General features: G+C 34.1%; 11 protein-coding genes and 3 pseudogenes across 14 annotated transcripts, besides 4 other annotated features; 3 read left to right on the top strand and 11 right to left on the bottom strand.

The window, feature by feature from the left end:
• Positions 1–570: part of a mobile genetic element that runs on past the window's edge.
• Positions 571–697: 127 nt separating this feature from the next.
• TVAGG3_0835250 (2-5A-dependent ribonuclease family) lies at positions 698–1,536 on the top strand (the record flags this gene model as incomplete). Its single annotated transcript, XM_001303280.2, has 1 exon — positions 868–1,536. One exon carries the CDS (start codon positions 868–870, stop codon positions 1,534–1,536), a length of 669 nt encoding a protein of 222 aa, XP_001303281.1.
• A 98-nt stretch (positions 1,537–1,634) lies between these two features.
• Positions 1,635–20,520: a mobile genetic element.
• On the bottom strand, positions 2,571–3,029 carry TVAGG3_0835240 (uncharacterized protein; the record flags this gene model as incomplete). The annotated part of the gene is made up of 1 exon (XM_001303282.1): positions 2,571–3,029. The coding sequence occupies one exon, from the start codon at positions 3,027–3,029 to the stop codon at positions 2,571–2,573; it is 459 nt and encodes a 152-aa protein (XP_001303283.1).
• Positions 6,322–6,597, bottom strand: TVAGG3_0835230 (organellar and viral DNA polymerase type B; the record flags this gene model as incomplete). Its single annotated transcript, XM_051248638.1, has 1 exon — positions 6,322–6,597. The coding sequence occupies one exon, from the start codon at positions 6,595–6,597 to the stop codon at positions 6,322–6,324; it is 276 nt and encodes a 91-aa protein (XP_051084113.1).
• Positions 6,616–7,618, bottom strand: TVAGG3_0835220 (annotated as a pseudogene). The gene has a single exon. A coding segment is annotated over exon 1 (1,003 nt).
• TVAGG3_0835210 lies at positions 8,094–9,275 on the bottom strand (annotated as a pseudogene). The gene has a single exon. A coding segment is annotated over exon 1 (1,182 nt).
• TVAGG3_0835200 (uncharacterized protein) lies at positions 10,189–10,662 on the top strand (the record flags this gene model as incomplete). Its single annotated transcript, XM_051248637.1, has 1 exon — positions 10,189–10,662. The coding sequence occupies one exon, from the start codon at positions 10,189–10,191 to the stop codon at positions 10,660–10,662; it is 474 nt and encodes a 157-aa protein (XP_051084112.1).
• Positions 10,952–11,260, bottom strand: TVAGG3_0835190 (uncharacterized protein; the record flags this gene model as incomplete). Its single annotated transcript, XM_051248636.1, has 1 exon — positions 10,952–11,260. The coding sequence occupies one exon, from the start codon at positions 11,258–11,260 to the stop codon at positions 10,952–10,954; it is 309 nt and encodes a 102-aa protein (XP_051084111.1).
• On the bottom strand, positions 11,729–12,079 carry TVAGG3_0835180 (integrase core domain containing protein family; the record flags this gene model as incomplete). The annotated part of the gene is made up of 1 exon (XM_051248635.1): positions 11,729–12,079. One exon carries the CDS (start codon positions 12,077–12,079, stop codon positions 11,729–11,731), a length of 351 nt encoding a protein of 116 aa, XP_051084110.1.
• On the bottom strand, positions 12,983–13,948 carry TVAGG3_0835170 (keratin-associated protein family; the record flags this gene model as incomplete). Its single annotated transcript, XM_051248634.1, has 1 exon — positions 12,983–13,948. A coding segment is annotated over one exon (966 nt), but the record flags the coding sequence as incomplete, so codon positions are not given.
• On the bottom strand, positions 14,487–15,256 carry TVAGG3_0835160 (organellar and viral DNA polymerase type B; the record flags this gene model as incomplete). The annotated part of the gene is made up of 1 exon (XM_051248633.1): positions 14,487–15,256. A coding segment is annotated over one exon (770 nt), but the record flags the coding sequence as incomplete, so codon positions are not given.
• Positions 15,274–16,050, top strand: TVAGG3_0835150 (uncharacterized protein; the record flags this gene model as incomplete). Its single annotated transcript, XM_051248632.1, has 1 exon — positions 15,274–16,050. One exon carries the CDS (start codon positions 15,274–15,276, stop codon positions 16,048–16,050), a length of 777 nt encoding a protein of 258 aa, XP_051084107.1.
• Positions 16,587–16,918, bottom strand: TVAGG3_0835140 (uncharacterized protein; the record flags this gene model as incomplete). The annotated part of the gene is made up of 1 exon (XM_051248631.1): positions 16,587–16,918. A coding segment is annotated over one exon (332 nt), but the record flags the coding sequence as incomplete, so codon positions are not given.
• TVAGG3_0835130 lies at positions 17,420–18,192 on the bottom strand (annotated as a pseudogene). Its single transcript has one exon. A coding segment is annotated over exon 1 (773 nt).
• A 269-nt stretch (positions 20,521–20,789) lies between the features above and the next one.
• Positions 20,790–20,916: a mobile genetic element.
• A 198-nt stretch (positions 20,917–21,114) lies between these two features.
• Positions 21,115–22,014: part of a mobile genetic element that runs on past the window's edge.
• TVAGG3_0835100 (uncharacterized protein) lies at positions 21,761–21,997 on the bottom strand (the record flags this gene model as incomplete). The annotated part of the gene is made up of 1 exon (XM_051248630.1): positions 21,761–21,997. One exon carries the CDS (start codon positions 21,995–21,997, stop codon positions 21,761–21,763), a length of 237 nt encoding a protein of 78 aa, XP_051084105.1.

Genomic DNA, 22,014 nt, shown 5'->3' with positions numbered 1-22,014 from the left:
ATATGTATTATTAAAAAAAAAAAAATAAAGCACGTTAAAATTTTTCTTTCTTGATTTTTTACAAAATCTACTTAGAATTATGCAAAATATGACTAAATAATTATAAATTTCAAGTTAAATTTTAATTTTGATAAATAATTTAAATTTCAAAATATCAAGTTCAGTTCGACTATGTATGTAGTAATTCCTCAATAAAGTGCCAAAACCCTATTAAAATATATGAACATTTTCAACATTTTAATGTTTTTATTTAAAATTTTGATGGAATATGAGCTTCAAACAATTATTATGTAAATAAAAATAATTAAATATATGTATTTATTCGTATTACAACCGTAGTAAGTCGATTCTTCCTTTCTTCTACTGAGATTTGAATTTGATTTCGAATTGTAAAGAGATTCAAAGGGAAAATACTAGCGGATAAAAACTACCTCCATGAAAGGGTCATAATGGAGTCAAGTTGTATTTTTTGATATTTTTTTGCTTTTCGAGCCTAAATAGGTAGCCAAGATAATGCCTAAAAATAAGGTTCTAAATTCTGAAGTTTACATGATCCTCTCGTGTGCACCCTTAATATATGACTAGTCTTATATCCAACATCTCTACATTAATTTCGAGAATTAGTATCTACAAAAATCATTTATATCCTATTTGGGATTTGATGTTTAATTTTTTGACAAATACGAATTGTATGGAATATGCCGAAACAATGAATTGTTTAGTAGCAGTAATAGAATGCAATATTGAATTAGATGAAATTGATCAAAACAATATGCTTTTTTAAAACATTAGTATCTGATAAATCAAATAAATTGAATTTGTTACAGAATTCTTTAATTGTAAGAAGATGTTGACAATTAAAGTGTTATGTTGAGAGCAATTAATGGTCACACACGTGTTCTGCGACTTCTTCTTTCTGATCCATCCATTGATGTCAATGCCACTAACAACTCATCACGTACAGCATTGATCCGGGCAGCTCGTGATGGACATTTCGAAGCTTTAGAACTTCTCTTGAGTTTTCCAGGCATCGAGAAGAACATCGTCGACAAGAAGAATCGCAGTGCTCTTCATTACGCAGTTCTTCTCCACCACAAACAGTGCGTTGAGTGTCTTCTGAACGACAAAGATGTCAATCCACAACTTCCTGATGATTCTAGTTTCACACCTCTTCACATCGCTGCATCTAATGATTTCTCAGACTTAATCCGTCTTTTCGCCGATCGAGATGACGTTGACTTGAACTGCGTCGACTCAATCCAGTGGACACCTCTCCATGTTGCCGCTAAATGCGGCTCAACTAGTTTCGTCGAAGAGTTGCTTCAACACGAAAATGTCGATGTCAACCGTCAGAACTTGATGAAGCGAACTCCTATTTTCAACGCTATTGAAAACGAAAAAATCGAAGTTGTCAAAGTTCTCCTTTCTCGTGAAGATCTCGATTTGAGTGTTGTTGACAGCGAAGGACACACAGCTAAAGACGTCGCACTCCAGACAAAGAACGAAGATATTATTAATCTTCTTTTAAATAAATGAGTTTTTTTATTTTTTTTTTGTTTGTAAAAAAATTATTTTTAATAATAAAAAACGATAATAATAAATCCTTGAAAAATTAGTTAGTATGGTTAAGTCGTGTACTGAGGCACTGCGCACCTACTTACCCATTATATGTGAATTCGACACTTTACAAAACCGTTAACGTATATTTTACAACACAAACGACAACACTAACTTAACCTTAAATATTTACAAAGCCGCCAACCACTTCACTAACGAACTCACTAATGTAAAAAATAAACGTTCTCACTATCATTCTCACTAACGACTTCACTAATGTTCTCATAAATTTTCCTCAATATCTTCATCATCAGTGTTAACCCTATTGTAGTCATACTTGAAGCCATAAACTTTCTCTAACTTCTTAACGTACAATTTACATAACTTACCTTCGTCATCATATGGTTTAATGATATAACTATTTCTATCTTTATACACAGTCAATGAAAAGTCAACTGGTCTCGGATGTATTTGAAAGAACATGTTATGCTCAGGAAGGAAGAATAAATGTTTAAATGTATGTTTGTTATACTGTGGAATTCGAATGAGTTGCTTTTGTTCTGTCATTTACATCCAAATAAAAATTTTCAGTAAAATAAAAAATAAACTTAAAAATAAATGATATCACCACCCTCACACGTAGGAAAACATAGCACAAAAATAAATTTAGGTGAAGTGGTGAGATCTCACCTGTTTTTTCACCCGGTTTTTCACCCTGTTGAATTCATTGCTTTATAACTCTCTTCCTTTCTCCAACTCTTCTAACTTCTTCTTAAGTTCAGCAATGTTGTCCTCATGAAGTTTAATCTTTCTCAAAATTCCTTCTTTATCTAATGGTTGCTTTATCTTTCTAAACTGAACTCTACCATCCTTCATAGTATGAATGTAAAAACCTTCTGGAATTCCTGATTTAATGTATTCTACCAAAAACTTTTGTTTCATTGCTTCAGTGACTTTATTTGTCATTTCAATCAATAAAAATTTTAATATTAAATAAAAATAACGTTATTTTTTCAATAAGGAAACGCAGGAGTTTTACGATTTATTTGAGGAGTAGGTTCTGGTTTAAATGTTGGAGTCGGTTTAGGAGTTGACTTTTGAACAGGAGTTTGTACTTCCATAGGTTCAGGAGTCATTGAAGGTTTTGCTTGTGAAGGCGTTGGTTTTGGCGAAGGTGTTGGAGTTTGTTTAACTTCAGCTACTTCAGTATTATTTACAACATTTGCTTTATTTCTTTTCAACATCATAACTGCTCCTGCTGTAGCTAGCAAACCTAGTGGGAGACCATATTTTATATAAGGACTTGACCAAATGCTATTTTTGACAGGAGCTGGTGGAACACCTAACCTTGGTGAGACTGCTCTTTGCCATTGTGCAGCTCGTAAGAAATATTCAATAGGTGCTCCATAATCGTTTGGTAAAGTTTGTTTCATAGATGGTGAAGGTTCACGAGAGCTTGATGAAGAACTCATTTATAAGCTTTAAAATAAACGTTCATCCTTTATTCCTCACTGTCGTCCGCAGCTAAGTTATAGTCATCTAATCTTATTATTGGGATTCATTAGCACGCACCTGAATGGCAAAGCAACAATCCCTCATAAATCCAATAAGTGGCTTTGGTACATTTTCAGTTGCTAGTTCAATAGGTCCTTTAACAGACAATTTGTATGTTATTGGAGCAGTAGATGTTTGACCTTGCTGGAAGCAAAAGTCCACTTCTGTTGGAAAACCACATAAGAAATGTGTGTTGTCATAGCTATCCCATTTATGTTCACACTACCATCATCCACCAATGACCTCATAACATCTTCATTAATCCTATCATATCATTGTTTGTATTGCAAGCGTTCGCAACCATTTCATAAAATACAGGTCCATATGATTTTTCGGGTTCTGCAGGCATATTTCCATAAGCTCCCATGGAAAGCTGAAGATATTTAAACTTAGGGTTCTCAAAATTAACATAATAGTTGTCTTTCTTTCTAAATAGTGCCCAAATACTTTTAACATTAATAGGCGTATAAGCTGCTGTAAATGTTGCACTTGAACTATCTGTATTCTTTGAGAATGAACCGTCCATAGGAATCCAATCCATAACTTTAACAGGAAAACATAAAGCTCGTTTGTATAATGTTCTACAAGTTCTGTATAAATGTTAGGGTCTAAAGAGAATGACTTTGGATGAATGAAACATTCATTAAAATCCATCTTTGTTCGAAATAGTTGCTGGTTACAGTTGTAATAGTAACTGTTCCACTAGCTTCTACTGCCTTCGTTATCATAGTGAATGGTTCATTCCATGGAACAAATTTATTTGTCGGTGGATTTGAATCTGAAGCAAATGCAACTTTAAGAGTTGGATTGAAAGCAATGATATCATTTACAGATATAGATGTGCATTGTAAGGCGTCGCTACTGAACTTTACTTTAAGCTGAATGTTTCCTGCAAAAGCTGGAATAAATCGAATAGCTTCTAATGGAAGGAATCTTCTAACAGGAATTCTTAAACGAAGCTTAAAATCAAATGATTTTCCTGCTGTAATTGGACCACTAACAATTTGTCCTGTTCTGCATGTTCCCGAATGACTCCATACATCTTCATGTCGAGTCTTTGAGAAAACATCTACTTTCTTTATTTGTTCGGTAGTTTGTGAGTTTGAAGTTATATATGCTTCTTTCTCTTGCGTTGTCTTGAGAATATACGATACGACCATTTGCAAGGATTTGATATCCAGCAACTGCATAGAAAGCGTCATCGAAACCAATCCAAAATCCTGGTGGGTTTGTTTTATTGGAACCTGAACCAATTTCTTTATCTACAATAAATTGACCTTCCTTTTATACGTAATGAATGTATTGTAAAGGTCCAACATATTTTCACCAGGAGGTGAGAGATTGAATGTTACCATGTGTTATCTTTAGCAGTTCCAGGTTGTGATGGAATCTTTGCGTCAGAATATTTTCTATTAGTGTCACCAATTTGAACTGCATTGTCTATGATATCGAAATATGAGCGAATCTGATGAATATGCTCTGCTGGAGTAAATTCGTTTAGCTGTTCGTTCTGCATGTATTTACTTCAGATAAAAATATCTATTTACTTCATTATTCTCACTCTTCTTCTTGGCATTCGTGGTGGAAGTTGTTTCTTGACATTTTCAATGAACTGTACATTCTCTTTTGTCTCAACTTCTTTCACTGGCGGGTCAGGGATTCTTTGACTCGGTTTGTTTTTCAATGAAATTCACGAACTTTGCAATAAGCTCTTGGTTCGTTATTGAAAGTACATCTGGCTTCTTTTCTTCTGGTTCTATTGACTTTTCAGTTTGATAGAAGGTTAATGGGCTTCGTGGACTTCACCCTTGCCATACACCTTAATGTTGTCGCTTTCTGCATTCGCTAATGGAACCTTTCTTTTTCTTACGTATATTTTCCATCTTTACTCTGACTTACGTAATAGAAAGGATGTTGTATTCCTCTTGCGTCATTTAATATAATAGACTCTCGCTCTGATTTTGACAAGCTCATTTTACATCGGTTAAAGTTTTAATTTTGTTTTTTATCTGCAGTCAAATGACTCAGACAAGCCTACGGACAAGACCAAGGGGTCATAGATGTTGAAGCATTGAAGAAAGAAATTCGTGAGCAAATTTTATCCGAACTGAAGGAACAAAACAAGAACAAAGCCAGAGAGACCAAAGAGAAAACTTAGTGAAAAACAACTTGCTGCATTAGCTGCTGGAAGACAAAAGAACCCACGTTTGCTGGCGAAGAAAGCTAGAGAAGAAGCTGAAGCAAAAGCTAAAGAAGCTGAAGCAAAGAAAGAGTAAATGGTTTATTTTTATCCGAATTAAATGTATAGACAAATACCTTTATCTGTTGCGTTCAGTAGTGAAAACCCTGACGTCAAAATAAAGGGGAACAGAGTAACGTTTAAGTTTCCAACAGACTGGATTGTGAACATAAATGAAGAGAAGTACATTGGCATAACATGTATATAACACGTGCTTTCAGAAAGGTTGACTTATACTTCAAGTCGAGATAGAAAATGACGAACAGTCTTTAAGCGCCCAAAACATTCACATATACAAATACTTTAAAGACGATACAACGTTGGCAATGTATGATTCATTTAATGAAAATTTCGAAAAAGTTTAACATTGAAGTACAAACTTTACAGCCTTTACGTGAGTTTCTTGCACAACTGAAAGAAGAAGGTAGTAGAAGACTTATAGCTTTCATTATGAATTTGAAAATGAAGATGGAACATGACTGTCAATTCATTGTATTCTCACCATTCAATGAAGTCGCTAAAAAGAAAGAAAATCCATTACGTATAAGATTTCAAATCCTGAACCAAGTGATGATTTCAAGAATGTTTTCAATTATGATGCAATGCTTCCGAGAAAATGAATTTTCAAAGATTGTAACACCTGCATTTGGATAGAAAGCAAGCTATATTATATTCAAACTTAAGTAAGGGAGTTGAAATGAGTTCATTGGTCATACAAGAACTTCACCACTGCTAACCCTAAATACTATAAATTAACTGGCTTCAATCGTGAGTTTTGGATAGACATTTCTCCACTCATGACCATAACTGCCCAGTGTTCTTACCTCCAGACCATAAGGACTGTCTCTACATTGAAGCACAACTCTTAAACTCTACCATTGCAGTATTGTAAATGACCACATGGGCTTCGCCCTTGCCGCTAGTTTTATTTTTATCACGAATGACCTCATTGCTGACAAAAATAAATGACCTCAGAACTTCAACTTACGAATAAAGCTTGTTTTAGTCGTTATTGAGAAGTTAAACTTCTCTTCAAAGCAAGGTTGACATGACTTACATAAGTCAAATCCAATCTCTTGACCGTCATAAAGTGCTTTGTAAAGTTTCATTAAACTGAACTCAGAGTCTTTGTCATATGTTCCTTGCGGAACCATTAAACCTTTATCTTCATCATAGAAACACTGAACAGAGTCAGGAAACATTTCATTAGCGGTTAAAGCAATAACATCTTGCTTCACGCCTTTCATTCTGCAGTGAAATGCAACTTCATTTAAATCATTCGTGAGTAAGTCTATGTAAGTCTTCTTTCCACAAAATATTGACTTGTATGCTAAACTTTGTTTTCCAGGTGTGATTTCTGCAAAGTCGCTATGAAATTGACCAAGGTTTTTTACCAATGAGAACTCTTCCATAACGTTTCTCAAACTCTTCAGCTAAACGAGGGATATCTTCATTGTAGAGATGCATACTGTCCGTATCGCTATAAAAGATGTCCATTCCTAAGTCTTCAGCAGTACAGAATACTTCACACATTATTCTCTTCGACATAGACAGAATGTTAACACCAAGTGGACAGAAGTTAAAGTGTCTGCAAATGCTTTTCGTTAGCTTGAAAATAGTTTTATCTGAACCATCCAAACCTTCGAACTTCACTATATGGTTGTAGTTTCTGATGGCATATCTTATAGCATCTTTGTCATTTACTATGGTTATTTTTGACTCAATAGGAGATAGAATAGTTTTGCCATAAATACTGTTCAGAATGAGCTTTATATTTTCTTGCAAAGGATTTCCTTCTTTCTTATACTTTAACCTTAACTCAAACAACTTCTTTACTTCATCTCTTATTCTAATATCTCTGTTTCCATCGTAATAGTATCCTTGCAACACTTCACATTTGACACCTTGATATTTTATGAGGTCTTGTAATGTTATATGGTCAACATACATTAAACAGCAAGTGTTTGAACTTCTGGGAACGTTAAGTTCTGGATTTAGTTCAGGGTCACAAACTATTAAAGGAAAGTGTCTATGTATTCCAATCTCTGTTATCTTAATGAGAACAAAGAAGCCAGACATAAACTTTTCACCAATGGGTTCCTGTTGGTCGTCATCGAATAAATGTCTCATGAGATACTCTGTGCTTAACATTTCTTTCTTCATAACCTTTGGAATACCTTCTAAAGTATAAAGTCTTGCTATAGCTGATGGATATAATGAAACAGCGTCGAAGTCAGCAATGAGTTTCTTTTCGCTCTTTTGTTTAATGTTATCTGACACATACATCTTCCACCTTGAATACAGCGTGAAATAAATTCTCTTGGTTTATTTGAGAGGTCATATAAATTTCCATTCGGGAAGTACACTCTGTTCTCAAATAATTTGTTAGCAATTGAACAAATACTAACGTAGTCATAAACGTTTAAATCAAATTCTTTCAATATGTCATTGCGGAACTTAACAAAACCTTCTCTTAAAATTCTTACATCTTGTTTGCAATAAAATGTGCTATACTTTTCTAAGTCGAAGTGGTTTTCATCTATTCTGCAACCTTTGATGGAATCTATGTTTTTCATGAATGTATCTGCATCCCGGATAAACTTACATGCTTCAGAAATGACACCAGTTCTGTTGTCATTTGCTAACAAAACACTGCTGTAGTAGTTATATGGAAATACTTCTTTCGGTCCTGTTTGTAAGTTAAACATAGCAGGAAATAGTTTAAGTTTCTTATTTATAACACTGTAAGAGTCTTTTATAATAATTGCCCTTCCTTTATATAAGCCAGTTATTTGCATTGTTCGTGAACCTTTAATGATGGGAGTTCCTTTCACTTCTGTCATGTGTCTTAAGATGAAGTTTATATCATAACTGAGGTTATGGAAATATATTAAACTCTTGTCAGGAAGTCGTTCCAAAAATTCTGTTGCACAGTTCTGACCCCAAATGCTTTCACTCACTGAACCATCTTCACTGTCATAACAGATGTTAAAAGCTTTATGAAAGCCGTCTGTGCTACACTCAAAGTCAGCAAAGAAAACGTGCTCAGGAATGAACTTGCACTTATTTTTATTTACTTCTTTTGACTCGGCTTTCTTCTTCAGTTGTACACAAAACTTTGGAGCATATGTCAAATCTTTAAATGGTGCAAGGTTCTGTTTATATAAGTCAGTCGTATATGTGAAAAGTTCTCCATAAGAAATAGGTTCGAAATATTTGCACTCCCACAATGTTTTCATAACATCCCATAGTGGTGTTGTTCTATCATAACGAACTACATATTTGTTCTTTCTCTTTGTATAAATCTTCATTTGTTTCTCAATGTTCATTCCACCACACTCCTTCAAGATTTCTATATAGTTGCGAATGAAATATGTTGTCATTGGTAATCTTTCATTTAGCATGTAGTGGTCTTCAACAAGAAGTAAGTCAATAGTTCGAATAGTTTTACATTCTTTTGGTATGTATCTCTTTATTTCATTATGTCTTGAGTCATTGAAGTAACCAATGGTAACATTAAATGCTATACCTGTTGCGTCAGAAATTTCTTGTACTTTACTTTGAGGAAAGTCTCTAACACGAATGACTTCTCTCATGTGGTCAATAGTTTCTTCATTACTCCAGCCTGAATGCAAGCATAAACGAAACAATTGTCTTCTGTCATAAGTGTTGCAGTTCTTTTGTTCAGTTCATTGAAGATTTGGTAGCGTTCAAGATTTATAGGTAATGTGCAAAGATACTTCCAGAACTGACCGCTTCTCTTCTTATAAAACTTCTTTTCACCATTATCTTTCCAAAAGCTTTCTATAAGTGCTGGGTTTCCTGTTTGCTTAAGAGCTTCCAAAATGGCTTTCTGGTCATTTGTCAGTGTGCTTTCATCTCTATATGGTCTCTTTTTTGGTTTGCCTTTCTTTACATCTGACATCGTTAAGCCTTCATATTCTGTTAAATCATACATCTTTATTTCAGTAAGATTCTTTATGTTTGTCAAGAAGAAGTCATAGTGCATTTCAACAATACCTGCAGCATTTGCTTCTATCTCTGATATAAAGTTCTCCTTCAAGAGCTGATGTAGTAATGTTCCAATATTATTGAGGTTTAACGTAGAACATTCATACTTTCCACCAAGTTTATAACATACCATCCATCTTGTTGTGAGTTTATTTTAATTTCTCTAAGAGTCTCATGAAAACCTTACCGAAATGTTTGTGTAAGTAGTCTCTGTTTGGTTCATCTAAAGCTTCGATGTTAAAGTCAATGAGTCTATTGCCTGACTTCACATTTCTCTTCCTATTCTCTTCATCTTTCTTTAACCATCTCTCACCTTCTTTTGGTTTGTCGTCAATGGAACGAATGACATCGTTAGCTTTGCGAACTTGTTCTATAGCGCTCTTAAACATCTCTCTTCTCTGTTGTTTCAGTGTGTCGTCTCTTCTTCTTGTTTCACCAACGTTTGCATTTGTTATGTCAAACATTTCTCTTCTTACTTCATGAGGTACTGAACGTCTATGATATAAGTCAATAGCAACGTCATTTAAAGGAAATGCTCTTGCATGGACTTCGTCCTCGCCGCGTTGCGGCTTTATGAACTCATGAATTCTATCATAACTTATTGCACCATTATAGTCATTGAGGATGTCAGCGAGTGCTTTTTTGTTTGTTGCGTAATGTTTTGCTACATCTATGTTAGCTTCTGTAAGAAGTTGTTTTATTTCCGAGTGTTCTAACTTAGACAACTTCCGATACATCTTTAGTAGGAAATAAAAAAATATTTTTTGAAAAAATTAGATTAGATTTTTTAAAGTTATTTTTCAAAATAATTTAATATTTTTATTTTAATGAAACACATGCAAGATTGCAAGTTCTTTTCATACAATGCTCTCGCTACTGCCATCAAGAATGAGTTCAATAATGCTTCAAATGTTAATGTTATCTTTAACAAGAAGTTTGTGAAAGAATCTAAGTTTGGTCAGTATGTCAGACCATTAGCTATCGTCATTGACCGCAAACGTTATACTTCACAAGAGTTAGCAGTAGTTTTGAAACAAAAGAGTTTCTTCGTGAATGTCAAAGATACTCATTATACTGTCATAAAGAACTCTAATATTGACTTCTTCAGTATTGCTTTAAATCTTTCCGAACAGAAAGAATATAAGAAGGGTGAAACAAATGTGAAATATTATCCTTCATCTCTGAAGACAATAACGAACAAAGATGTTATACAGAAATTCTTACCAAAGGTTGAAGAAGCTTCTATTGACATTGACGAAGGAAGTGAAATGGTTGAAGAAATAGACCCTGAAGCTATTTAAGCAAAAATATATTTTTGGTTAGTCTTCATATCGATATTTTACAACAATTCCCCAATGTATAAACTTTTCATACGCTTTTTCATAAGCTTTATATACCTTCAGAAATTTTGCATAATCTTTAGAAGCATTTAGATATTGTTTAAATGCTTTGTATGTCTTCAGAAATTTTGCATAATCTTTTACATGTTGTTCGTTCTCTTCTTCTGTCATGAGTTCCGAATATTCTAAATTCATGTTCTTTCATATGAGATAAAATTTTATAAAAAAAATAAAATTAGCTTAGATTTTTTTATTCTTCCTCTTTGAAGTTATCGAAATATTCTGTTATTTTTTCCTTCAGTAATGTTAAGTCTTCTTTGAATGTAAGTATTGTGCAACCTTTGATGTCATAGTGTGTTTGAGGAAGAGTATTTTTGACAATTTCCTTTATTTGCTCATTCGGTGTCATTGAAATCGGTAAGTTTTCACGATAGAACCAGTTTCTGTCAGATTTATATATTTTAGCTAAGTCATAAAAGCTCTTGTTGTTTCTTCTGACTAAATGCAACATAACCATATCTTTATCTTCTTCTTTCTCCAACTCTTCAGTATATATCATATACTATAACTCTTTTTCCTTTCCTTTTGGTACTGAACGCGGTATTCTTTTCTGTATGCTTTTGTCTTTGGATTCAATGACTTCATCTTTTGCTTGAAGTTTTTTTCCATCTCTCACGTTCTGCTTTATATAGTTCATCTAACATCATGAAAATATAACAAGCATAACGAGGTGAAGCCCATATTGCTACAGCGTTTACTAAAAGTCTATGAACATAATAACCTTTCAAACCAGGAGCCAAATTCTTGCGATTTTCGTACGGAATCTCTTCTCTCGGTTTTCCGAGGGAAGCAATCATATGAGGAAATTCTTCTAAAAGTTCTTTTGTCTGTTGGTTTTCAAACCAATGATATGCTTGCTTTGTAGAACGAAGAGCGTTCATTATACTTTGCATTTGGTACATATCGTCTTTGACCGAACGAATGAGGCGAAGTTGTTTGTTATATTGTATGTATTCGTATTCTTCATTTATAGCTTCATGGACTTTAACTGTTGTTGTGTCATTGAATTTGGTGTATGTCCTGTTGTAGAATGTGTTGAGGAATTATATACTTCGAGAAAATGTTTCATTGTTTCTTCGGTAAAGTCTCGCTCTTGGTTTAAATCTCTGAGCGTTCTTATGAAGCGGTTTATGATGCCGAGTATGTTATGGTTATGGTCTTCAGTAGTGTAGTGAGTTATGTTATGCTTAATGAGAAATTCTGTGATTTCGTTGCTGAGGTAAGCACTGTCTTGGTCTGATGTTAAAGTACTTGGGCTATGTTCTGCTACAAACTTTTGTAAAACTCTTAACACTTCACGAGTTCCTTTATTTTTCATTGGATATGCATATGCTTTACGAGTGTTAACATTAATGAAGATGAGGAATGGGTTATGTCCTCCTTTTCTGCTTTGAATGAGAGTGTCAAATTGGTATGCGTCAGGAGTGTTGGAGTAAATTGGTAAAAAGTAGTCGTAAGGGTTTATTTTTGTTTGATGTACAACATTTTTGTCAAAGAACCTTTTCACTTCAGCTCTGTTAGTAAATCCCCAACTCTTTGCAGCTTCATTGAACTTCTTAAATGACCTCCATGGATGTTATTCGAATACTTCTTTCAAGCTCATTTATGTAAAGTTAAAGATTTTATTCAAGGCTCAAGCGCGTTCATTGAACGCGGTACCATGCGAATATAGTCACAAATGGTGGCATATAATCTGCACCCGAGCCTGTTGGATTTGTTGTGAAAGTGTGTGAATGATTTCCTGTGGTTCCACAGAAAATACCTGCGCTTGAATCTACTGGGTCACTTGAAATATCATATCTATGCATTCCCTGTCTATCCGAACCTGCTGCAAGATTTCTATAACCTCTTTTTGTTATTGAATGTGAATGACTACCTGTTGTGTTTGTAGTTCCTGTATGAGTGTGCGGTGGAAGGTTTGCTTCTTTAATTTTCTTCGAACCCCCGTTTGCTTTGAAGAGTTAGCACAGTATAAGAATTTGTCTACAATCTGTTTCCACGTACCAAAACCTAAAACTGTTTCTGGATTTGTTGAATTCATTGATGTATATAAAGAACCAACAGGATATAATGTTTGAAGTATTTCAGTCTTTAATGTTTGAAGCTCTGTTTTGTCTGCTTTCTTATCTAACATTGTTGGTAGTTCATATGCTTCAAAGTTTCTGGCATGATCTTCGATATTCCTGCAACTGTTATCTAAATTGTTTAGTGTATCTTTTACGCTTGTACTCGGATTCTCTAAAGGTGCACTTGAACCCAAATCATAGTTCAATATTATGTCGTCTGCTCTAACAGTAGTGAAGGATTTATGTGTATGTTCTTTGTCAGCTTTCTTATCTAACATTGCTGGTAGTTCATGTGTTTCAAAGTTTCTGGCATGACCTTCAATGTTCATACATTTACTATTTAAGGAGTTTAGTGTATCTTTTACGCTTGTACTCGGATTCTCTAAAGGTGCACTTGAACCAAGGGTATAGTTCAATATTATGTCGTCTGCTCTAACAGTAGTGAAGGATTCATGTGTATGGTTCTTGTCAGCTTTACTATTTAATGTAGCTTGAAGTTCATTTATATCGGAGATATTGTGTTTATGAGATTTCAAAACTTTGTTCATTGCTCCAAGTTCATCTTTGCTGGCTTTACTTTTAATAGCATCTTCAAAAGTTATTTTTGCCTTAACTCTCAAAGTAAATCTTGGTTCAACTAATACACCGTTAACAAAGAAGTATGAAGCATAAATTTCATTGTTATAACCAAATGCTTCTGGTGCTTTACCTGTGTCATACTGTACAGTACAGCTTATGTCATAACCTTTAGCACGAATGAATTTATATCTTCTTTCATTAACATCTTCAGTGCTTATTTGTTCATCCTGTGTTAAATATCCATGGTAGTTCGTTATAATCTGTTCGTCTGAAGTTATATAATGAACATGGTTTTTATCTGCTTTTTCGGCTAATTTCTCTTCTATCTCATTTATTTCAAGTTCATGCCTACCACCACCTCCCGAAGAAGTATTTTTCTTCAGCTCTTGAAGAACGTCCACTTCGCCATCTTTGGTGTCAATAATGAGACTTTGAGTTAAAACCTTTCCTGTCTTAATGGATGTTTGTAAAACTTCTTCTTCACCGTGTTCGGGGTCATGGTCGTCATCATATCTTGTGAAATCAGAGATGTTGTCATACATTAAGCATATCTGTCTCAAAAGTTCTGCTATTTGAAACTGGAACGAAAGATATACAGAACTTTCATCATCTCCTAAAGTCAAGTCTGCTTTCTTAAGTATTTCTTGAATGTATGCAATGAGAACAGAGTACCTTGGAAAATATTCGAACAATATTTCATTAGCTGTTGGTTTTGGTGGTTCTTCTGGAGTTTCTGTTGTTTCAGTTCCTTCTGTAGGTTCTGTTGGAGTTTCTGCATCTCTTGACTTCAATGCTCTTGCTCTCAAAGACCTAAATGTTAGAGCACCAGGTTTTACAAAGGACTTTATAAATGCTTTAATAGTTCCTGGTAAGTTATTGTTAGCATTAAGTAAGTTCTTTATACTTCCATCATGTACGTCCATAGCACTATGTAAAAAATCTATACTTTTCTTGTAGTCAGCAATAGACTGACTGTGATTTTTTAAAGATTTGTCAATACCTTTAAGCCAATCTTCATGCATGTCTGATACTGAGCCAAGAATATCATTTGCTTCCTTTAGTGTATTTTGTGCTTCTCGTAAAGTATCCAATCCCGTACGTGCATTGTTTGCTATACGTCTTACAGTATCTATTTGACTCCTTGTTTCTTGCATCCAACCAGATAAAGTTTTAATAGTATCCGAACCATTTGAAATGAAGTTCAAAGCATTTTTAACATCATTTAAAACTTCTTCACCAAGTACCGCCCATATCTTTCCGATTTGGTATTGAAGAACTCCATATGAAGCAGCTCTTAAGCCAGTATTTATAAGGTTCCATATCCATGATTTAGCAGTTTTTCCATCCTTTCCATCTTCACCATCCAAACCGTTTTCGCCTTGAGGTCCTTGTATTCCTTGTGGTCCTTGAGGTCCGGTGTCACCCTTCTCTCCTTTCAGTTCATCTTTATGTTCGTTATAATATTCTAATGTCATAAGGTGTACATCATTACTGCTACCAGCAACGCCGAGAATTTGTTTCTCATTCATGACTAAATTCTTTAGGCATTTAATGTTGTCGTCAAATCGAAAGCTCTTTAACAATTCAATGAGAACATTTAATACTTTCACTAATGAGGCATCTACTGTAGAATTTATATATTGCACCGTTCCATCATTTATGATGGGAACTTTACTTATTGTAATGAATGGGTCATACGTGTTAAAAGTATCGAAATCAATGACTTTTTTAGTTTTTCCATCGTCAATGACTAAATCATTGCCTTCAATGGTTAAAGTTGAGTTTTCGTTTACTAGTTCATGTGCTCTTCTTGCTTCATTTGTTTCATACGCATATGCAGCAATAGTCATATTTTAATGAGAATAAAATGTTGTCCTATTTGCAAAGTACAGACCCAAACGAATACGGGACAGTAAAGCTACAAACAAACTTAGGTCTTCAGAATGAAGCGCTTGCTTTCAGAGTTGTTGACTTCAATACTATCGCAACTTTTGTCATAACAGATGAAACAGATTTCATGGAGATTGAAATAGATGGAAAGAAGCACGAAATAAGATTTCACAATAATGTAGAATATAAGATGGAAACATTAGCTGGAGTGTTAAATGCTCTCATAAATACTACAATAAACAAGGATAACGAAGAAAACTTAATGAATGTTAAACTTATTGCAGGAGTTTTGAAGTTCAGTTATGCGAAGGAGTTTAAGATAACACGAATGAGTCATAGAGTACAACTTCTTTTAGGAGCATACCATATGACATTTCCTTTGAAAAGTGTTGACAAAACGATTGAGATGAAATCTGTTCCATACGTATGTTATGGCAATTGTTTATACATTGAGTCTAAAATAGCTAATGTCACAGGCATTTCAGGAGTTAATAGTAAAGGTTCAGTAGAATATAAATCCTTCTGTTATGCAGTCAATTCAATGTTCATTCCAAACGTTCCTGTCATAGCAACTCATTTAGGTAAATGGGTTCGCATTAGTCCTCATAATTTGAAAGACATGCAATTCAGACTTGTTGACTTTCAAGGAGAGCCTGTAGAACTGAAGGCACCAGTGCGAATGACTGTTGAAGTTGACTTTTTAGAAAATATTAAATGCAACAGCTTACAAGAGAACTCAGAGCTAAAAATATAAAGTATGAATGTTATGTATTAGGTCATGAACTTTGGTTGTTGCTGTTTGATGAAACAAATGAGTTAGTTATGTCAGTCAAGAGAACAGAAAAATATTGTGTTAGTGAAAACTGCACCAAGTCAATAAGATTAGGTTTGCATTATGAAGATGAGTTCAATAGTGTTGAAGAAGTTTTGGATAGATATTACAAATTGCTAACTTGAAATTTTTTGACTGACGGCGCAAAGCGCCAAGACCGAAGGTCCTGACTGCTTTAATTTACTAAAACATATTTCAAACAAAGTTTATATTCTGTTGAAAGTTTTGTATATTCATTCGAATATTTATACTTAAACTCAACTCCTGTAGTTCCTGGTGTTTCAATGATGCGGATGTTACCTATTTTCATGAATAGTGGAGTTTGACCACAGCATTCGATTTCAGGGTCGAGATAGTCAATGACACATTGTTTCCCTGTTATTCGTGAGATAACATTTTCAAGGTCCTCCTTTGTTAGAATTATTTGGTTCTTACTTATAAGATTTGTCAAAAGCTTCTTATCGTCTTTGAGTAAAATTGTTTGGTATAACTGAAGAAGGTAATGGTCTACGTTATCTGAAGGATTTGTTTGAACATTTGTGTAAGGATTGTCGTTGGCTTCTCTTGAAAGAATTTGGTCCAGTGGTGGATACTCTAACTTAACATCTGATGTAGCGTTAGCGTTTGAAGCTGTGTTTAAATTCACGGATTTCAGCTCTGGTTCTTTTTCTTTCAAACACTCTGAACTATAGTTCTTTATGACAATATTGTTTGTCGTTCGTGAGTCAACATTTGATGTTGGTTCAATTGGAACATTAACGGCACCAGCTAAGATGGATTTGCTTCTCATTTCATATAGAATAAAAACCTTTTATATGTATGAAATGAACAATATACTCGACAAGGGTTTGAATGTAAAGCTAACGAATGAAAATATTGTTGAATTCACTGAGACAGGTGCTGTGTATAAAGATGTAGAACTACTGAACAAAAGAGCTAAGGGAAGAAGCAGGAACATGAACAAAGGGTGGAAGCCTATAAAAATTTATGTCAATGATGCTCAGGAGGTTCAAACATAAAGTATGCAGAAAGTTATAGAGTTTATGCGCTAAAAGGTGAAAAGCCTTCATTTAAGAACAGCTATTCTAACCCATATCCTCAAAAGCTAACGGATGGGAAGTGGATGATATGAATGACAGCAAAAATATTAACAGAAATGGCGACAGAGATGCATGGAATTTGTTTACCATCAGTCAATTGAAGGTTAAGCTTTAAAATAATGTTGGTCGTTCCCATGGAATATTTTTGACTTTAATGGTATTAGTCATGATATGAATCTCAAGGTATGAACGAGGAGAGATGAGAGACTTATATGCTTCCCAAATTTCTTCAAAAGGTAATGTTATACCTGACTGTTTCCAAATGAGTTCAATATCATAACGTGAGAAACCTTGAAAGATAACGAAGTCAGTTATGAGACGTTTTATGTTTAAGCTAAAAACCTCCATGTTTGCATAAGTATTGCTACAGTTAAGTGGTAATGTCTGACTTTAGTAATGATGTTAGCTAATGGTGAGTCTGGTTTTGACACTAAACCTTTACCAGCGAAGTCGTCGCAAACGAGCAGAGTGTTTGAAGGATACTTTTTTGAAGGGGTATTTTGAAAGTTTTGATAAGAATGTAGTTTGTAAGTCGTTTCATATCGTAAACTCCTGAGTATTGACGTAAGTGGTGTTTGTCAATAATTCTTTTCATCTCCTCAGAAGTCTTTTGCATTCCTGACTGTATAAATTCAACGATGGCATAATATTTTCTCTTACGTCGAATGTAACGTTGAAGAAATTCAATGAGTTCACTGTCTGGAACTTTAACGATAGAGGCTTGAACTTTTGACATAAATGTTTTCGCTGTTGAATCCATAGAGTCTGAAGTTGCTGATATAATGATTTGGTCATAATATGATCATTTCCTAAACGTTCGTATGAGTATATGACGAATTAAATTAAATGTCTTACCTGAACCCATCTTTCCACAATAGAAATAAACGCCATTTGAACAGAACTCATAGTCCTTACTGAAAGGAAGAATGAGGAGAACTGTTGAGTTTTCACTGCTTTCATTCATGTCTTCATCTACGTCATGTATTAAATGCTTCATTTTTATCTCCATTAAAAATGCAAGTCAGAAATATTCAGAACATAGCACCGAGTCTAACTGACAAGAGTATAAAGATATACTATGAACATGTTATGATGAAACCACCAAAATTCAAGAAAGTCAGTATACTTATGAATATCCAAGACACTGGGTAAGTATGTAGGAGGTGAGAAAGCTATTGAAATCAGACAGGTTCGAAGTATTCCAGCAGGAAGAACAATATTATTGAAGAACTTTAATGTTTTAAGATATAATGATGAAAACAAAGAAGCAAGATAGTTTCCCTGTTGCTGTGTATGTGAACTTAGATACAGGAGATGACATGAAAGTTTTTAACACAAAGCTTCAAATGGTAGTGAGAGAACAACTGACTGCGGAAGGACATCCATTACCTTCAGAAGTTACCATAGCATATAATTTTGAAACAAACTCAATAGATTTTAAAGTCGTCTCTGCAAAGAAGTCGGTTTTACATTTAATGAAGCAGATGTAATTCGAATGAAAACTTCAAAGCTATTGCATGGTTAGATAATGACGATTGCTTTAAGAAAATATTTAAATACAGTGACTCAACGATGTCATAGATGACCTTCGTGGAATGTTACCATCGACATTTACAGTAGAAGGTTCAGCAGGATTGCTTACAAGATTGTCAATTGGTGGTATTTGGTCTCGTGAGAACATTGTTATAAAATCCAGTATAAGTGAATTTGCTGAAGAATCTATATTATGTCTTTCAAACTACATGTATTCGCCGCCGAAGCATTATAGTATAACAAATTTGTCAGTAAGTTTAACATAAGACTTGTCGAACCTTCTTCAATGAAAGATGTTGTGCTACCCAAAGACGGAAAGGATGGACTCATTATTGAAATGATTTTAATAGCATATTAAATGAGCTTGTTCTTGAAGGTCATTCATGATGAAATAACTGTTTTAGAAGATGTTAGCAATTGTTCAGACATTTTGAAGCGTATAGATGATATAAAGAAAGAAGTTAGATAGACCGCAAAGCGGTGAGGGCGAAGCCCGTGAGAACGCTTATGTTTCATTGACTTTCTCCAGTAACGAGAACTTTATGAGATAATATTGAAGAGAGATGATTTTAATATGGTGTAAATGGTAGCTTGGGCAGCTTTAGGCGCAATGGGAACAAAAGCATTAGCATTTGGAGCAAAAGCACTTGGAGCTTATGACGCAGTAAATAAAATGAGTGGAGGAATGGTTTCGAAGACATTAGATGCAAATAAAGGGAAGATTGGAGGCTGGGTTGCAAAGAAGTTAAGATTAAATAAAATAGGGCTCATAAATAAAGCATCCAATTTGGTTGCGACTGAGTCAGAAAATGCTTTAGGAAAGGACGATGAGTTTGCAAAACACGCAAAAGACTTTAATGACCAGATGAAAGGTGAAACAATGCATTTAAATAGATTCGATGGAACTAAAGAAAATGTTTCTTCTCCACCAGTAGTTCTTCCGTATGGTCCCTATGGAATGTATGGAAACCCTTACGAAAGACCATTTGACCCATTGACTGGTGGAAGTAACTGGTATCATTACGGCGAAGAAGAAAGACAGTCAAGTTGGAGACAGACGTGAAGAAAGCAACTAAAAAGAAACCAAGGAAGAGAGTTATAAAGCAATGAATTCAACAGGGTGAAAAAAGAGGTGAAAAAACAGGTGAGATCTCACCACTTCACCTAAATTTATTTTTGTGCTATGTTTTCATACGTGTGAGGGTGGTGATATCATTTATTTTTAAGTTTATTTTTTATTTTACTGAAAATTTTTATTTGGATGTAAATGACAGAACAAAAGCAACTCATTCGAAATTCCACAGTATAACAAACATACATTTAAACATTTATTCTTCCTTCCTGAGCATAAACATGTTCTTTCAAATACATCCGAGACCAGTTGACTTTTCATTGACTGTGTATAAAGATAGAAATAGTTATATCATTAAACCATATGATGACGAAGGTAAGTTATGTAAATTGTACGTTAAGAAGTTAGAGAAAGTTTATGGCTTCAAGTATGACTACAATAGGGTTAACACTGATGATGAAGATATTGAGGAAAATTTATGAGAACATTAGTGAAGTCGTTAGTGAGAACGATAGTGAGAACGTTTATTTTTTACATTAGTGAGTTCGTTAGTGAAGTGGTTGGCGGCTTTGTAAATATTTAAGGTTAAGTTAGTGTTGTCGTTTGTGTTGTAAAATATACGTTAACGGTTTTGTAAAGTGTCGAATTCACATATAATGGGTAAGTAGGTGCGCAGTGCCTCAGTACACGACTTAACCATACTAACTAAATTAACGCACTTGTCTAAAGGAAAATGATAAATGATGTTACGTATTGGAAGCATATTTATCCTGCTTTACAGAAATATGTTGAAAAGTGAGTAAAGTTATGAATAAACTGATCCTAGTGAATGATATTGTATTACACAGAAATTGAATGCGACATTTGAAATTGTTTGCAATAGCGAGAGAATAGATTATTGAATGACAAAAATGCATCTTGAGTGTCTTTACTTATACTTGTAATGACAAATGTTCTTAAGGGTGCACTTACGCGTATCTGACTTTAATTCAAATTTCTGACAAATGGTGCGAAGTGTCATTGAAAATTAACCTTAAACATCTGAATCGAAGGACATGTAATACAGGTGTAAGTGCACTCTTAAGAAAAATTTTCCACTTCAAGATAGCAATGATATAATAGAATTGAATAAGAAATCGTTAAATTTATTATCCAACATCTCCCCAAGATACAATGTCCAATCATTTGTAAACGAAGAATATTACAAAATATCATCGAAATAACAATAATTCTTTTTGCTATAGTTTTATTCTTTCTGTCATAGCAAATTTCTATTATAATAGTTAGTATACCTAAGTCGTGTACTGTGGCACTGCGCGCCTCCTACACAACTTAGCGGTTTTGACACTTTACGAAACCATTAACGTATATTTTACAACACAAACGACAACACTAACTTAACCTTAAATATTTACAAACCGCCAACCACAAACGACTTCATTAATGTAAAAATAAACGTTCTCACTTACAAAAGTATTGCAACTCCTCCCATTGCTGTGCTTCACATAACAGCTCATAATCTTCTGACTCACTTTCTCTTCATATAGGTCAAAATCACTGTCAAAATGAATGTTAGTAAGTTTTGACAAAGCTAATGAAACACGTTTACCGTTTGTATCGTATGCTTGTATAAACTTTCCATTCTTCATTCCTTCATAAACGCTCAAACTAACTTTACCCTTTCTCCCTCGTATCTGATAGAATGTATTTTCACGAGGAACGAAGAACAAATTCTTGAACTCATGACCGTTGTAGTTTGTTATCTCAATAGTTTTCGTCATTTATATAAAATAAAATAAAAAATAAACTTAAAAATTAATGATATCACCACTCTCACACGTATGAAAACATCCATTTAAATTTAGGTGAAGTGGTGAGATCTCACCTCTTTTTTCACCTCTTTTTTCACCCTGTTGAATTCATTGCTTTATAACTCTCTTCCTTTCTCCAACTCTTCTAACTTCTTCTTAAGTTCAGCAATGTTGTCCTCATGAAGTTTAATCTTTCTCAAAATTCCTTCTTTATCTAATGGTTGCTTTATCTTTCTAAACTGAACTCTACCATCCTTCATAGTATGAATGTAAAAACCTTCTGGAATAGTTCCTGATTTAATGTATTCTACCAAAAACTTTTGTTTCATTGCTTCAGTGACTTTAGTCGTCATTTCAATCAAATAAAAAT

This window comes from Trichomonas vaginalis, chromosome VI (assembly GCF_026262505.1).
Source record: "Trichomonas vaginalis G3 chromosome VI, whole genome shotgun sequence".
Classification (NCBI taxonomy): domain Eukaryota; phylum Parabasalia; order Trichomonadida; family Trichomonadidae; genus Trichomonas; species Trichomonas vaginalis.
Note: the sequence above shows the minus strand (reverse complement) of the source record. Positions and strands in the feature narration are given on the sequence as shown.